This window comes from Vigna angularis, chromosome 3 (genome assembly GCF_016808095.1).
Source record: "Vigna angularis cultivar LongXiaoDou No.4 chromosome 3, ASM1680809v1, whole genome shotgun sequence".
NCBI lineage: Eukaryota > Viridiplantae > Streptophyta > Magnoliopsida > Fabales > Fabaceae > Vigna > Vigna angularis.
The window spans coordinates 40370159-40386679 of NC_068972.1; the positions used below are offsets into that span (position 1 = coordinate 40370159).

General features: G+C 30.8%; 2 protein-coding genes across 4 annotated transcripts; both read right to left on the bottom strand.

The window, feature by feature from the left end:
* Positions 1-2065: 2065 nt before the first annotated feature.
* Positions 2066-6439, bottom strand: LOC108325074 (calcium-dependent protein kinase 26). Of its 2 annotated transcripts, none has more exons than XM_052875624.1 (8): positions 5819-6439; positions 4715-5576; positions 4319-4462; positions 4002-4154; positions 3507-3622; positions 3003-3170; positions 2644-2868; positions 2066-2451 (listed from the first exon to the last, which is right to left on the bottom strand). In XM_052875624.1, the coding sequence occupies exons 2-8, from the start codon at positions 5541-5543 to the stop codon at positions 2326-2328; spliced, it is 1761 nt and encodes a 586-aa protein (XP_052731584.1). In that variant the 5' UTR covers positions 5544-5576; positions 5819-6439; the 3' UTR covers positions 2066-2325. The 2 variants fall into 2 exon arrangements, with proteins under 2 accessions (XP_052731584.1, XP_052731583.1); XM_052875623.1 differs by having other exon boundaries at positions 5703-6439.
* Positions 6440-9188: 2749 nt separating this feature from the next.
* Positions 9189-14554, bottom strand: LOC108326556 (uncharacterized). Of its 2 annotated transcripts, none has more exons than XM_017560118.2 (11): positions 14369-14554; positions 13553-13793; positions 13310-13428; positions 12937-13045; positions 12806-12845; positions 12377-12466; positions 12170-12269; positions 11936-12075; positions 11042-11144; positions 9873-10501; positions 9189-9729 (listed from the first exon to the last, which is right to left on the bottom strand). In XM_017560118.2, exons 2-11 carry the CDS (start codon positions 13689-13691, stop codon positions 9390-9392), a joined length of 1809 nt encoding a protein of 602 aa, XP_017415607.2. In that variant the 5' UTR covers positions 13692-13793; positions 14369-14554; the 3' UTR covers positions 9189-9389. The 2 variants fall into 2 exon arrangements, with proteins under 2 accessions (XP_017415607.2, XP_052730863.1); XM_052874903.1 differs by having other exon boundaries at positions 14178-14371.
* Between the last annotated feature and the right edge of the window lie 1967 nt (positions 14555-16521).

The following is a 16521-nucleotide window of genomic DNA, read 5'->3' on the forward strand; positions in this document are numbered from 1 at the left end:
TTAATATTTGAAATTAATTTTGTTCATGATTTCTAAAAGTTTAATTAAGCAAATAGTTTTGGTAGTTTAAACTATGCTTACAAGATCAATGTAAAATTTGTTTGTAATAATCTTATAATAGTAAAAATTCAATATATAGTGTGTTATTAAGAAGAATAAAGTAAATAGATAGTTTCTATTAATTAGGTAAATGATTTAGCCTAACAAGGGTAGATTAGATTAGATAGCATTCTCATTAATTGTTATTGAAACTATGAAGTTGGAGATTTGACTAAGTGAAGGATGATACTTAACAATCAATTAAATCTTTTAAGACAAAATTGAGGCATCAACACTTTTTACTAATCTCTTGATTAGAGGCCCCACATAATTAAATACTTATAATTAATTGCCCAACCAATCCAACTCATTTGTGTGCATAGGGGACCTTATTGATAAATAAATAAATAGGGTTTCATCATTGTTTTGGAGTGGTCTTACAAAGGGTGATGTGGTGGTGCATATTCAGCACAAAATAATGGTGTAAACAACTAAATATCAAAATCTTAAGCAAGTCCTTGTCATTTCTATAATAATATAGCAAATAATTAGTGGCTTGATAATTAGGATTAGTTTAAGACTCGTTTTGTTGATTAGCTTAAAAAAACTTAGTTAATAAATTAAACAAGTTGTCAAGTAATTGAGTTAAATTTTAAATATGGTTCAACTTATTTAATCCAATCCACGTGGAAGTATTGATTCAATCACGTGCGTAAAATTTTGTTCAAGCAAATTAAATTAGCAACTTCAATTGTGTATAATATGTGAATAAGTTTAGAAATTAAAATTTTAATTAAACTTGTTCCTATTGGGTTAAATTACATTAATCAAGCCCATTTTGTAAGAAGGGGCCAGCCCATACACTTTTGTTCCAAAGTAACATAGGTAAGAGAAATATATATATATATATATATATATATATATATATATATATATATATATATATATATATATATATATATATATATATATATATATATATATATATATATATATATATATATAAATAGTGAATGATTTTAAATTTTCCTTTCATTCTAGTATGAAAGTTGTTATATTTAGGACTTCAAATTTTTTGTTTAGAATTTTATTAATTTTTTTTAAAAGAATAGAGTAATTTTAATTTTAAGAGTCCATTTTCTTTATTGAGTTTTTTTTTTCTATTTATGTTTTCAAAATACACTGTTTTTAATATTTCAAAAATAATTAAGAAATTTTAAAACATTAAAAACAGTGAGCATCATGAGTATATTTTAAAGATACAGCAGAAAATAAAATAAAAAAACTCAGCAAAGAATTCAAATTAACCTATTTATTAATTAAAATTCTTTAATTCCAACAATGGTTTTCCTTCAATTTTAATATATTATAAGTGAAGTAACTTATATTTTATTAGGATTAATAATAATTTATTCATAGTCCGACTCATGAATTAAAAAAAAATTAGAAAACATTAATACCAACTTCGAGTATTTTTTAAAAGCAAATATTTACTATAGTTAAAAATAAAAATTTAAATATTAAAGGTTTATTATTTAATATAAATAAATTAAAACCATTGACATGTAACAAAAACCTAATAATTTAGGTTCCAAATGGATGATATTGACCACAATTGAGTGTTAGTTCCATTGTCCTCATCACGAATTAGGGTTGGCTGAACAAGAATTATTGAACGTAAACCCCTATAATTCAACCACTCAAAGTTGTCATTTGCTGTCACCAAGCTTTATATATAATATTATTTATATAAACATTTTCTATATTTACACCCTTAAAGTAATTTTGAAAATTATTATTAAAAATATGATATTAAATTATGTTTGAATAACTATACTTGTGTTCTTGTAGCATATATGTATTTGTGAGAGTATACAAGAGTTTAGCAGTGAGGCAACAACACAGAACCTTGTGTCATGAATGAAATGGAGACAGAGAGGAACATTTCTTACATGAGATATCAGATATCATGATAACACTTTGAACTTGAATTGTAGTGTAAAACCATAACAAAAACCCCTTTGAAAACTCCTCTTTACCAACTCTGTAGTGAAGTCATTTTCTCTTGTTAAACTTGAATTTCTTTGTAGTACTTGAGAAACAAAGTTGCCAAATCAGTGTTTTTATCCATAATGTAAGGCTATGTGTTAATGTTTCTGTGTGCAATACAAGTGATTGAAGTTCCTCAAGAGATACTAAGCTCAGCAAACCGTTGAGGAAATGCTAATTTACCAAAAAATGATAGAAAAAACAAATACACAGAGAAATTCACCCACTATTTCTTAGTTAACACACCGGTAGTGCCTCCCTAAATATTCTAAAACTAGTGCTACCCTTTCGACCCCTCTTACCCATATCTGCATTGCCTTTCTGCATCATAGCCACAAATTCATTGTAGTCTATTCGTCCATCCTGAGAGGCCAAACCATACACACAGTCATCAAAATTTGGAATTTTATCATACCATAAAATTAGTGTAATGTCAATCTTAAAGATGTTTTATGGCCACCAAAAACTTTCCATCAATAATATATTCTTCAGCACAGTTCAGAAAGCATGATGGTGTTAATTTACTATATATATGTATAGTGTATGTATACTCACATTATCTTGATCAGCTTCTCGGATCATTTCCTCCAAGCGAACATCTCCAATGCCAAATTCTTCGCAAGCTTGTTGAAGCTCATCTTGGGTGATGTAGCCACTTCCATCTTTATCAAAGTAAGCAAAAGCTGCAACTAAATGATCTTCTCTGTCAACCTTGTTGAGATGCAATGTTGCAGCTATGAATTCTCCGTAGTCAATTGTGCCACTGTTGTCAACATCTGCCTGGAATCCATACAAAATTGGATTCCATGGTTCAGAACAATGTACTATTGAAAAACTTTACCTTTCCTATGCTATTATCAATCTCTAATTTTATGAAATTAAGGTAATAAAGTAAGATGATTCCGAACACTTACTGCTTGCATAAGGTCGTAAATTTCAGATTCATTGAGATTAGCACCAAACTTTTTCAGTCCAACCTTGAGTTCTTCAAAAGTAATTTGACCACTATTGTCTGTGTCTATCGCCTTAAACATTTCTTTCAACCCTGCAATTTCTTCTTCAGAGAGATTCTGTGCTATAACCTGCATAACCCAGCAATAATTTAGCTAAGTTTGGACTTCTGAGCAGAGATTTCCAACATTAAGCAATACAATTTAGCAGCAGCAGCAATAATAGTAATAAGATGCCATATTCAACTTTGCAAATAAAATAAAAAATTGCACAAACTATAGTTATCCTGTTGGATCAAAGAGTTTGTACAAGTGTCTCATATAGAGTAGAATTGAACAAGAGCACCATATAAAGATGGTGTATACTCTTATAGAGATTTGCTCAGTTTATTTTCAAACACATCCATGCTTAGAGAGGAAAATTAAATACAATCATGGAAAGGGACTAGAGACTTAAAAATAACTTACTCTGAGAGCCATTTTCTTGAGTTTGTTCATTGCATAAAACTGCTTTAGGCGACTTAAAACTGCAGAATCAAGCGGCTTGTCAGGAGCTTCTCCATCAACTTGAATCCAGGGGTGACCTGCCAAATAATTCAGGAAATCATCATCAACAATGTTGTCGAATACCTCAAGTTCCACCATTTTATAACACACTCACTTCTGAAAATAGTAATACAATGCTTAATCTTTCATCCCAAGATACAATATTCTCCATCAGTTTGTTGGATAATAAAATTAAAATATTTAACATACAGAATTTTAATGAAAAACTGAATGAGTAACTTATTTATAAACTTTAAGTGATGCAGGTGTATGAAACAGAACTGTTGTCATCTAAAAGAATAAAGAAGGCTGAGCAGAAGAAATATATATAGTGTATTATCACTTGGCAAACGTGGTGTGAGAGTAATAACTTTTGTTTCACTGACATCTAAAAGGGATTGTAGTATATAATCTTACGAAGAACGTCAAAAGCTGATATCCGTTTACTAGGGTCTCTGACAAGCATCTTTCTAACCAAGTCTTTTGCACTTGAAGATATGGAAGGCCATGGATCCGATGAGAAATCGGGTTGATTATGCAAAATTGCGTCGAATATCTCTTGCTCCGTTTCTGTTACCAAGTAACATTTAAGGAAGAAAAAAAGTTACTGTCATTGTATTTGTCGGATGACTATGTAAAACCTTTATATTGTCATTGCATATTCTTACAAGATTCAGTAAAAGGTAACCAAAATAGTTGGATCATATTGTGCTAGTTATGTTAGGAGCTATTACCTCCCCAAAATGGAGGCACCCCACATAAGAGAATGTATATAATGATACCAGCACTCCATACATCTGCTTCGGGGCCATAACGCTTGCGTAGAACTTCAGGTGCTACATAATAGGGACTTCCTACAACGTCATTGAAAATTTCTCCTGCAAATGATGAGGGTTACTATATGAGTAGAGCAATGCAGAAATTTCTCACATCCAAGTGCTTGTCGATGATCACTGCACTCTTAGTAATATAATCACAGTAATATGACTATTTGTCAAACATGGATATTAAATTCAACATAAAAGTCACAGCCCACCTAATGGATATTAATCAGAATCATTGGCCCATAGCAACTCTTAAAGAAACCAAAAGCAACAAGGGGAAGAAACAAAGAAACATTTTTGACAAACCTGGTTTGAAAAAAGCAGAAAGTCCAAAGTCTATAGCCTTGAGAGGGGATTCTTCTTCTTGATTAACAAAGAGAAAATTCTCAGGCTTAAGATCCCTATGCATGACTCCAAGAGAGTGGCAAGACTCAATGACACCAACTATTGTTCTTGCAAGCTTGGCTGCCTTTCTCTCAGTGTAATGCCCTCTTTCGACAATCCTATCAAAGAGCTCACCGCCAGCACACAGCTCCATAACAACATGAACTGAAACAGCATCCTCAAAAGCCTCCTTGATTGAGATCACATCAGGACTGCCTGCCAAGTGATGCATTATCTGAATTTCCCTCCTCACATCCTCCACATCCTCCTCTGTCACCAGCTTCCTCTTCAATATGGACTTGCAAGCATACTCTTTCCCAGTAGCCTTCTCCACACAAAGGAAAGTGGTTCCGAACTGGCCTTGTCCAAGCTTTGGTCCCATATTGTAACCCTCCTTAAGGTGGCCGGTTTTCCTTAGTAAAACAGAATCTGCTTTGAGGCCTGCACTTGCCGGCTTCCTCACATTGGGTGGCCTCTTTGGTTTTTGGGGCTGCGCCCTTGTTTGTTCCGGAGGTGGTATAGTCTCTTTGGCTTGACGAGGAGGCTTCACTTCATCACTCTCAATTTTCACTACCTCTGGAGGCTGGTCTTGAACAGTTTCTATGGCTTTTGTGTTCTTTTTGCCACCTTTCTGTGTATGAGAAGAATCTTTCTTTTGTCCACGACACCACCAGTATGAACTAGAAACAGAAGAGCCACGAGTTCCGGCATTAGAAGTAGAGGTTCTCGATCCAAGACAGTTGTTTCCCATCTGACACTAGATACTTCTCCTTGTTCCAAGCATCTGGTATAAAAAACAAAAACAAAAAAGCCCTCAAACTCAATTTTATTTTTCTCCCCAAAGAGAACAAAAGAAAAGAAAAAGATAGTTATCTCGTGTGGTGTTTTTCAATAAGAGTTCGAGTTTTACCTATATTATCCTTAGTGCAAATCTTTAAAAACGTAGATTCTTAATATAAAACTCTGATTCTAAGAACAACACCTAAGTTTTGTCCAAAGGAAAAACAAAAGGCTTGTTTATGATACCATGTCAGCTCGATGGTGCAATGCAATTGATGCGAGAAAGCTCGTTGAACGACTAATATTTTGTTTTTGCCCCCACAGTGGGGAGGCATGCACATGCAAGCGTGCTGAGAGGAGGGCACCAAAGATGGAAAGAAAATGAAAAGAAAAAAAAGGTTTTTCAAGATTTGGAAAGTTTTTAAAAATGCTACATCAATGGCTGGAACAAGAAACCCTTTAGGCAATGATGAAGAGAGAAACGAAAATGCACGTAAAAGGAAAAGGGTTTTGATTTTGAAGGCGTGAGGGTGGCGGTGGAAGGAAAAAACCAGAGCTTGGGGTGGAATGAAGAAGGAAAGAGAGAAGGAGTTGTAGCGGTTTTTTCTGTTAGAGAAATGAATTAATGAGAGAGGCAAGACAACGCGTTGGTGATCGGAGGGCTGAGAAGGGTGCCACAAATCGGAGTGGACGGTTGAGATTTGGTGAGTTTTCAAAACGTGGTTGTCACGTCGTTGTTGTTATGTGCAATTAGGTCAAATTGCAATCTCTGTCTGTCCATCTGTTTTCAGAATGTTCTCAACCGCCGGCGGACGGCACGCCCTCGCCGGTGATAATTGTTTGTTTTTTCTCTCTCTGTCTCTCTGCTCTCTCCCCTTGTGTTGTTTCTTAATTTTCTTTATTATACGATAATTATGATCTGTTTTTGATCCTATAAGGGTAATCAATTCTCCAAGTGCATGCTAATTTGTATCTTCCATGTGCACCACACGTTGAAGTGAATTAACTATACTATTAAAATTGAAATAAACATTATTACTTGTTAATGAAAATAATCATTAATATTAATATTGTACATGCTTATTACATGCCCAAACATGTTATCAACCACTAAATTTATCCATTCTATATTTGTTAAAGTCAAATCCCAAATTTCATTTGCTGTAAAAATATTAAGATGGATAATTATGTGATTTTTTCATACAACAAATAAAAATAAAAACTCCCAAAAAAAAATTGTTTCCCATTTAAAACAAATTCATAGACAGGTTAATTTTTTTTTTATTACATTACATAATGTATAAAACTACCTTTTTTGTTTTTTTAAGTGTATATTAAATGTTAATGCTGATTTTTTGTGTTCTAGAATCATTACTCATTTCTTTAGCTACTTTTGCATGGGGGAATTTTTAAAGGGAAAATTATAATTATATAAATATTAAAATAGGATGTCTCATAATAATTACACGATCGAAGAGTTGAAATGAATAGACACAAAAAAATAGAATCCCAGGAAACTTGACGAGAATCGAACAAGTGAAAAGAGAATGAAAATGACAAATTTTGTACAAATGATTAGGTCATGTTATCTAAAATTTTGTTGTCTCCTAAATTGAAGCTTTTGATTGAAGAAAAAAATAATATAAGAATTTTAGAAAAAATGTGAAAAGAAAGAAGATAAGATTAATAAATAGGTAAAATAATAATTTATATACTAAACATAAACTAAAATTTTCACTCTTTTTCTTTTTAATTTTTTTAAAATTATTTTTTCTAAACATAAAAATTTGATGTTATAGAAATTGGATGTCCAAACTGAATTCAGACCGTTACCAAAGGGACAGTATGTTACATGGAATTTTTTGTTTTTGATTAAATGAGAAAAAAAATCTATTTTTTTCATAGATATTAATTTCCTTAGAATTTGGCAAAAAAAAAAACTCCGTTAGAAATAACACTTATAACCACTTAAACAAAAATAAAATCAGACTAAAATTGTCTTGAGCTCTTATAGTTTTGCAAATATACAATTTTGATCTTTATAAAAATTTAATTACAAATTTAGTTATGAATTTTATAAAATTAAACATCAAGGTTGACTATTAATATATATTTGTAACTTCTAACAAAAAATGCTAAGTATTCATCAATATTCTGTAAAATATTAATAGCAATATTCAATGATAAGCTTCTACATTGTTTTCTTTTTTAATAATTTGATAATTTATGAAGTTAGAATAACATAACTTATAATTTAAAAATTTAAAGGATTGTATGTTTCTATAAATTTGAATAGGATAAGATTGAGAAAACTACATAATGATGAAAAAAAAGGAGTAGATTTAATCCAATAAAATATCATGAGTAACCTCATTGAGAGGAAATTGGAACTAAATTAAGATGATGTAATGAATGCTATGCCACTATTGATTAGTTCAAATTAGAGAATATGACAACATGCATTGCATTCACTCCATCAAAGCCAAACAAACCATTACCCAAACGTGCTTATCATAATTGTAAATTTGTAAACATGCACTCACACATAGATGTGCACATAATGATATGAGACTACCTTACATGACACACACACATTAATGTGAATATTCACATTAATGTTGTTGTTTCATAACTTTGTAAAATAATGTAATAAATTTTTCAATTGAAATACCTAATTGGATGTGATATCTTTTAATTTTAACATTCTAACTTGTAAGTTCTGACATTTTATTATTTTAAGTCTTTCATCTAAACTTATTTTAAATTTTGGTTAATATTAAAATATATACAATCTTAAATGTAAGTATTTTATAATGAAACTAAGATCAAAGCAAGACAAAATCTTTTATGGAGAAATTATTAATTAATGTGTGGCATTATTTTAATGTCCAAGTTTATGGAAAAAAATCATGTTGACTTTATTTAATAGAACTTCTATTTATTAAATATAATAATTAAATTACATAATGACCAAAATAAAAATTTTCTATTTTGTTGACTTGGGTGTATAACTTTATTAATTTTATATATTTCTTCATTGTACATGGAAATATATAAAATCACAAATCACCCTTAAATTAAAAATTATAATAAGTTATTACCTTTTCTTTCTCTTGATAATAACAACAATTTAATCCTCATCAAAATAAATAAATAAACTATTTTTATATACAATGTTTTATCTTATTTTTAAAATGAGGTAAATATTTTAAAAATTTATAAATAATTATTTTAATTAACCAGAACTAACTGTTTCTTATGAGGACCGTTAATATCTTTTCTGTACAAAATCTATTCTCAAACTCAAATTCAGTTTCCTGAACCATTTTCTTAAAGATTTTTCCTATGTTTTTCCTATACAAACATTGGTAGTAACTCGTCTATTTTCTAATATATTTTCGTCATCATGTTAATTGCAACGACCAATATCCTTAGAACACTAACTAAGAATTATAAAGCTTTTTTTGTAGAAGTGTAATAGCACACTTCCCTGTGATTTCCAATACAACTTCAATATTATTTTTAATTAAAAAAACTTTCTACTTAATGATTTCTTAATCAGTATCCTTAAAACATTAGTTAGTAGGACCTTTATTATTTATATGGCCAGTAAAAATAAAAGAAAAATAATACAGCAATTTTCAACAAAAACAAAAGGGAGGAGAACCCTGTTGGAATACATGATAAATTAACACTTACACAAGTAAGTAACAATTGTGTTGAGGTATACAAAACCTGTACTGAGTTATTGGAGCTTCAATGACATTTTCACAAGATACCTAAACATACCCTCTTTTCTTCTTTTGCTCTTTCCCATTTAACTCTTTTTCCTTTTAGTTAATGCAGAAAACAAATGCCAAATTTTTTTCTTCCTGCATAACTTCTTTGGTACCTCTGAATTCATATCATGAGTTGCAATGGTGTTTACTTTTATCTGCTTGCTTGCTTTTTCTGCATGATCTGAAGGAACATCTTCAACTGAATCAGTGTTCAATAGCTTGTTGCTGATTGGTGTTTGATGCTGAATTGCACCATTTCCCAAAGGGTATGAAACAGCTTGGCTTGACAAAATATCTGTTGGAAGATTCTGCTCCGATGAAGTTGGTACTACTTTGTTAGAATTTACTTCCTTCAAGTTAGGATTTGTTCCTGTATATCTGAAAGAACAAAAAAGTATAAAGAAAAACTAATGATCAGCAACATCTTAAACTACTTTGCTTATTTTCAAACAAAACCATAAGGAAGCAAATTCACAGTCTTCTATTCCTATAAACAACCACAGAAACAACATATAAATCACCTCGAGTTTTGGATACCAGAGTTAGTGTCAGGCCCTTGTTGCAAAGCTCCCTTTGGAATATCTCCCTTTGGTACTTCAGCTCCAACATCAGTTTTGGAGCTTATTTGAGTGAGTTTTAAGGAATATGAATCCTTTCTAACATCATTTTTTATACAAGTGGTCAATCTCTGTTCACGAACCATTGAAATGGCCTTGTCTAATGTTTCCAGAGCATGTTCTACCTCTGATCTGATATATACACTCCTCTTGCCTCTTATTACACTTTTGTTAACTTCCTTCATTGGAATGTCTTCTACTTCTTTATTGCCCTCCTCAATTTCTACAATTTCTTCAGTATCTACTACAATCTCACCAAATGTTTTGCTACTACCTAGTTCTTCTGTATTCGTTGTCATTGGCATGACATTATTTGCATATTGGTTACTCATATCTTCCTTGGATGCATCTTTTTCCTCTTCATGCTTGCTTTCAACAAGATCTTCAGCTGTTGCAACTTGCTGAAGCTCTCCACCATTCATGGCCTTTGATACACTAGTGTTGTATAGAGCTTCACGAATTCTAACATATAATGGATCCCCTAAGGCCTTGCTGAATTCTCCTTTACCGTGGTTCGTCATAGAAGACACAGCCTATAACATGGATTGGTTTATGTCATAAGAAAACAGATAATTTTATCAAATAAAACATGCAATGATGGAAGGATGTTTTACTTTTGCATGATGAAGCAGAAAATGAGATATCAGCTGATTTCAACTTTCAAAGTAGCCATTGCAAATAAAATAGGCTGAGTTCACAAAACCATGGTAAACCCTACCCTCAAATATTGTAATAATTAAAGAACCCATGTTAATGTGTTTCTAATTTTTGTGCTATGCTTCGTTTAACAAAAATATGTTATCCTCGTTATCTTGGTAATCCATCTCTGCATCTTACACAAATAACTACGATATCAAAAACTGAAAAAATTACAGTAATTTAATGATAACAATTGTAGAATCCAAGGGTAGATGATTTGATCATAGGATATAACAAAAATGCAGCATTAAATTTTCTTTTAAATTATTTTTCTTTATTAAAGAAGAGTTGTCCCATTAGGTAGATTCAGAAAATTAAAGGCCACCTTTCATTGAAAACCTAATAAAAGAAACATATCTGAAAGAATCTACAACCTTCTGAAAAAGTCTGAAACCATTGCCAATGAGCTGCCTTGAAATAAAGTTTATAAGGGATGGTGGCACAAAATCCAGCTTTACATCCATATTTGCTATTGTCCTACAAAATTTGAAGTTTTGAATCAGACCCATTTTCTTTGTGGTACCTTTTTCATTTGTAACCACATGAGAAAATGTCACTCAATACAATTAATCCATGAAGCCAGAGCTTACTTTCATATTTCTTCTAGAAGCTAGTAATAAATGTACTGGTAAATTATAATAGAATATTGGAAACTTAATAATCAATGGAAGCCGGTAAGATAACTTTAGATAGAACAACCAAACAAGCTACATAACCATTCACAGAAACATAAGCAATGCCAAGACTGTATAAAAAACTGAACACAATAAATATCAAAGAAAAATCAATTTGATTGACAGAAGAACAAAACCAAAAGCCATCAATACAGAATTGTCAGGTAAGGTAACTAATACTTTCTAATATTAATCTGAAAAATCAGCAAACCCTATAATATATTCAAAAAACAGTGACTTCAGTTAGCTTCAGAGGACTCCAGAACGTCATTAGTATTGACACAATTAACAGAACTGCAATACCTTCATACTGAAGGTCGAGATTCTAATTACAGTTTGGTAAAACAAATATAAAAATACTTCAGTAGTGGTTATTGTTTAAACACAGCATTTCAAATAGTGAACAGAAAAAACATGCATACTTTCACTATTATCAACGGGAAAACTGGCTTCATAGTTCATATATTCTAATTCTAATATTCTACAACCATTTGTCTACAACTCTTTTTAAACAAGCAAAACTTATATGAGGCATTATGATCTCTGATTGCAATGAAATTTTATGTTTTATGTTTTAATACACCTAAAACTCACCGAAAATAACTTCTTTCTGATGTCACCTTTTGCAAGGCAAAGCCTCCCACCAAATCAATTCTCACAACATCCTTTGCTTCAGGAATTACTTCATTGTTGAAGCCATAAAGGGTGTCCGTGGCATTCTTCGAGTCAGAAACCTACAAGATTAAGAAAAGATTTCTTCAATTTTTGGGACTAGTGTAATATTAGCTTTCCCTAAAAGATAAAACAAACATGGATTCAGATCATTACCGAGTTTGTAAGAACAACAATTAAGTCATCTTGAAAGTACTCAAACAGATAATAGTGCACTATAGCTTCCCTCGTAGACAGAGGCCATGAAACCTTCATCCTTTCTTCCAAAATTCAGAGCAAAATCAGCACTAAAAAACAAAAACTTTTGGCATGGTAAGGGGAATTAGAGTTTTATTGTTTTTAATTGATGATGGCAGGACAAACCTCACGAGTGATAACTGCTCCCCAATCCCAACCTTCTGCAAGCATTCAGTTGATAAGATTTTGAAAGTGGGAACGGTAGACTGAGGCCACCTAAATGGAAATTGTGAAAAGGGTGTCAAGTACAATTACCAGATACATTGTTATAATGATATATTACTCAAATTCAAATCCACTCCCAAAGAATACATCGACATTCAGAACAGCCTTATAAAAATAGTATAAAGCCAACTGCATGCAAAATACATTTCTTGTAACTATAACTTTCTCAGAATCCTAAACCACACCAAAATGTAGTTTTTTTCAAGTGGTATAACTTTAAACTTTATACAGAAATTAAACAAGCATAAAGGTGATGATACTGGTGAGTTTCGTGTTCAGACTAGTATACAGAAAATTCAAGGCAAATATTGAACTAAATATAATTCTCACCATTTTTTGTAAAGGTATGTCTCCCATGAGATACATAAACCTATAACAAAGAAAGTAACACATCAAATTTTGCACGTCGAAATCAATAATATAGCTTTTGTCACTAAAAGGGTTTCTCTAGTGTGACTTACAAGCATCAACAGGCCCATCTACAAAGCCTTCCACAAGCATTGTATGAAAAGGGGTCCCTTCTGGTCCTTCGCGATACATAACCCGAAACTCTTCACCATCTTGTTTTAACTGTTGAAATAAGTAATATTATCACTCAAGAACTTGAATGAACAATCAAGTATCTTCAACTAAACAATGAAATACTGTTGGACAAAAAAGAGAATCAACTAGGCCAATCATCTCATGTGAATTCCTGATTTTTTTGAAAGAAAGTTATCAATTAAAAATGCAAAACAAAAAAATATCAGGATCTAAATGAATGGAAGATGGGATAAATAGGAAAAATATCAACAAAACAAAACATGATGAAACTACTGAGAGTCAACAGCATACTTTCCAATCAGTGTGTGACGTATTAGATCTTTCACTATCATCTGATGAAACACTCCTCAACATATCAAGAAAATGAGATACCTCGGCAGTCTTGGCTTCTGCCAATTGATCTATATATCCTGCACCAATCAATCATGAACTAAGGAAAAAAAACAGACAAAGCAAACAAACAAAATAATTGTCCAAATACTGATACTATTCCATCCCAAATACCAATTAAAAGGAAGTAGGGAATGTCATCACCTTCTACTTCAGGTTCTGAAGAAAGCAAAAGTTGACTTCTGACAAGCTTTTTGAGCAAGCCATCATTTGTAAGATCAGGTGAAGCAAGGGTCCTGTCCAGTCTTTCCCTATACTGCACAATCTTCCTTTTCTTCTCCATCTTTACATCTCCTGCCAATAACCCTTCTCTCAAAAAGTCAATTCAGGAGCACTGGCATACGAAGGATTTCTTCTCTTCTCTGTCTACTCCAGCAGAAAATCACTGTGGTACAACAAGATAAGCTAATCAGGTATAAAAACTCTCATCTCATCACGTAAAGAACACAAAAAAATTGCACGCGTAATTAGGCAGAACTCGTGAAAGGTTTCTTTCTAATAGCCAAAGAAATGAAACTTCCTGGTAAATTCACTCCTATATGCTCTTGTTTGATGCGTCATTCAATCCAAAAAGCCAAAAGTAAACAAAGGCAATATGCATCCACCATGTATAACACAGACATCAATTCCATTTGAACCGCGCACAGGAAAAAGAATTCCAAGAAGGAGCAGAATAGCTAAATACATGAATTCACACCCCCAGACACACGCCAACAATCAAATGAAACTACATGACAAAAAGAATTTGAAGTCAACGAAATCAACAAACCAAAATCAAATTCCAGGACTGAAGTCCACAAGGGTCATTCGGAAATTGAAAGAAACCCAAATGAGGAAAAAAGCTAACAAAGCAAAGAGGTGGAGAAATCAAAGCACCCCACAAGCCACATGAAGCAGCAGCTTAAAAAGATGAGAACTTTATTGAGAATATCAGAAAATAAAAAGACATGATTCATGAACCTTGGCTTTGAGGAATGGTGGCTTTCAATGTTGATAACCTGGGAAGGATGCAGAAACAGAGAAAGGTAGATCTCAAGCAATGAACCAATCCCAAGACAAAAGTCAGGTGATGTGAGAGGAACACACCATGGACTTTGCTTTGTTTCTCCTAGTCATAGGAGACAAAGTAGCAGCTCACCAACACCTAAGCCCATAAATTCTATTATATATTATATTTTATATTTTATATTTTCTATTTTTAATATAAGAATTTCTCATAAATAAAACTAAATTCTCTCTAATTTCATTTTAACTATAATATTAATGTCTTTGAAAAAATGAATGGGGGCTTTGGAGAGGACACACATTAGAATCCAAATCTAAACTATATTTTTTTTTAAATAAATACTTTTAGTTAATTGAAATTCAATATACGTTTTCAGATTCTCAAATTTAACATAAACATCAATTTAGTCTTTTGAATTTTAAAAGATATTTCAACCATTTAAATATAAAAATAGTTTTAGTTCATAAAAGAGAAATGAAAACAATTTTTTCCTTCTCAAATTTAGTGATTATTGTTTAAATTTTAATTTTTACTAATTAGTGAAAATACAATTAATGTAATCTTGATAACAACACATACATATGAAAAAAATAAATAAAAATTCCACAGTTTGAAAGAGGAGGCGAAACTAGAAAATAGTATATTTCATCCAAAAAAATAATGTTGTATGATTATATTAAAATTGATTAAAATAGTTTTCTATGGTTGAGTTTTCAAAACATGAAGCTTTATTTGATTAGTTTAAAAACAATAAATAGTGTGTGAAAAGCTTATGTATTTGTTTTTGTTTTCTTGGAACCGTGAAAAGTTTTCATTGAAAACAAAAGCAAAGGTACGTGTGAACTTCGTAGAAGGTGAAGTTGGAAAAATACAGACGTCAAAGCTTTTTGAGGGACCAACAAGATAAATAGAAAAGTTTTAATAATTTTTATTAATTTTGAGAATAAAAATTAGTCAATCATTTCAACTTCTTTGTCCAAGAAAATTTGGTTATTGAGAACTTGTTCAACTTTCTATGCTTAAATCTGGTAAAAAGAGTATGTATTTTTTATTTTTATAACTTTTATTTTTGGATATTTATCATTGATTTTGAATTTTTTTAATTTAAATATAATCCGAATATTATCTTATATTTTCTCTTTACATTTTAAATATATTTTCTCGTTCAAATATCAACTGAACAATTTAAGTAGTTATAATTAAATATTATAAACTTTTATTAAAAATAATACGAAGAAACTACACCAAATTCGTAATAAAATTACCTCACAAACATAAACAAATATTATAAACTTTTAACTATACATATATTTTATCTTCAAATAAAAAAAGAGAGAGAGTGAGAGAGTTATTTATGTTAGGTTAGCTTTTTGCTTGAATGGGTGAAAGCATTTGCGTTGTCCTCAAGCAAAGCATGATACCCATAACTGGACTATAGGATGGGAAAGAATTAAAAAAATAAAATAAAACTCTTTATATATAAATATTTTAAAATGTATGATCTATCTTATTATTGTCATGAAATTCTTTTCCATTGGTATTTTGTAGTATCTTTAACAAATATACTAAATACACATACACTCCATTAAATATTTTTAGTTATTTTAAAAAAATATATTCGAAAAAATGTGTATATAAATATTTTATTTTTATTAAAAAGTATTTAATTTAATGTCCTTAATTCATAAATATTTACCTTGGTTGAAACTAAACACAAATAATAAAATTAATTCAACCTATAAGGACTAAATTTGTATTAGTTTAAATATGGTTGGTAATGTAAGAATTTTGTTTTAAAAAAAATCTTATTTTTTTTTTAAATATCTAAACTTTAAATATTAATTATCATGTCCTAACAAATTTAATTTGAACAAAATGGTCTATCATAAACAAAACATACACCCTAAGTCACAAAATGATATTGAAAAATAAGAAATATAATTTCAATACGCATAAGGGAGCATGGTTCAAATAAGTAGAGAGTAACATTATGGGTTCTACACACCAGGGTAGACTGCCCTATACATAAAGCTTTCCAACTTCAAAATATTGATTATCATATCCTAACACATTTAATTTAAATAAGGATAAGTCTATCATGAATAAA

Bases quoted from the DNA above. Each gene is read 5' to 3' on its own strand.
- LOC108325074 (XM_052875624.1), bottom strand. From the start codon at position 5,543: ATGGGAAACAACTGTCTTGGATCGAGAACCTCTACTTCTAATGCCGGA. The intron at 4,463-4,714 runs GTTTGTCAAAAA...CATCATTTGCAG, and splicing joins TTCTGCTTTTTTCAAACCAG to GAGAAATTTTCAATGACGTT. The intron at 3,623-4,001 runs GTAAGATTATAT...ATTATTTGGCAG, and splicing joins ATCAGCTTTTGACGTTCTTC to GTCACCCCTGGATTCAAGTT.
- LOC108326556 (XM_017560118.2), bottom strand. From the start codon at position 13,691: ATGGAGAAGAAAAGGAAGATTGTGCAGTATAGGGAAAGACTGGACAGG. The intron at 12,076-12,169 runs GTAATGATCTGA...TTAATCTTGTAG, and splicing joins TTGTTGTTCTTACAAACTCG to GTTTCTGACTCGAAGAATGC. The intron at 11,145-11,935 runs GTGAGTTTTAGG...CAAATTTTGTAG, and splicing joins TCAGAAAGAAGTTATTTTCG to GACAATAGCAAATATGGATG.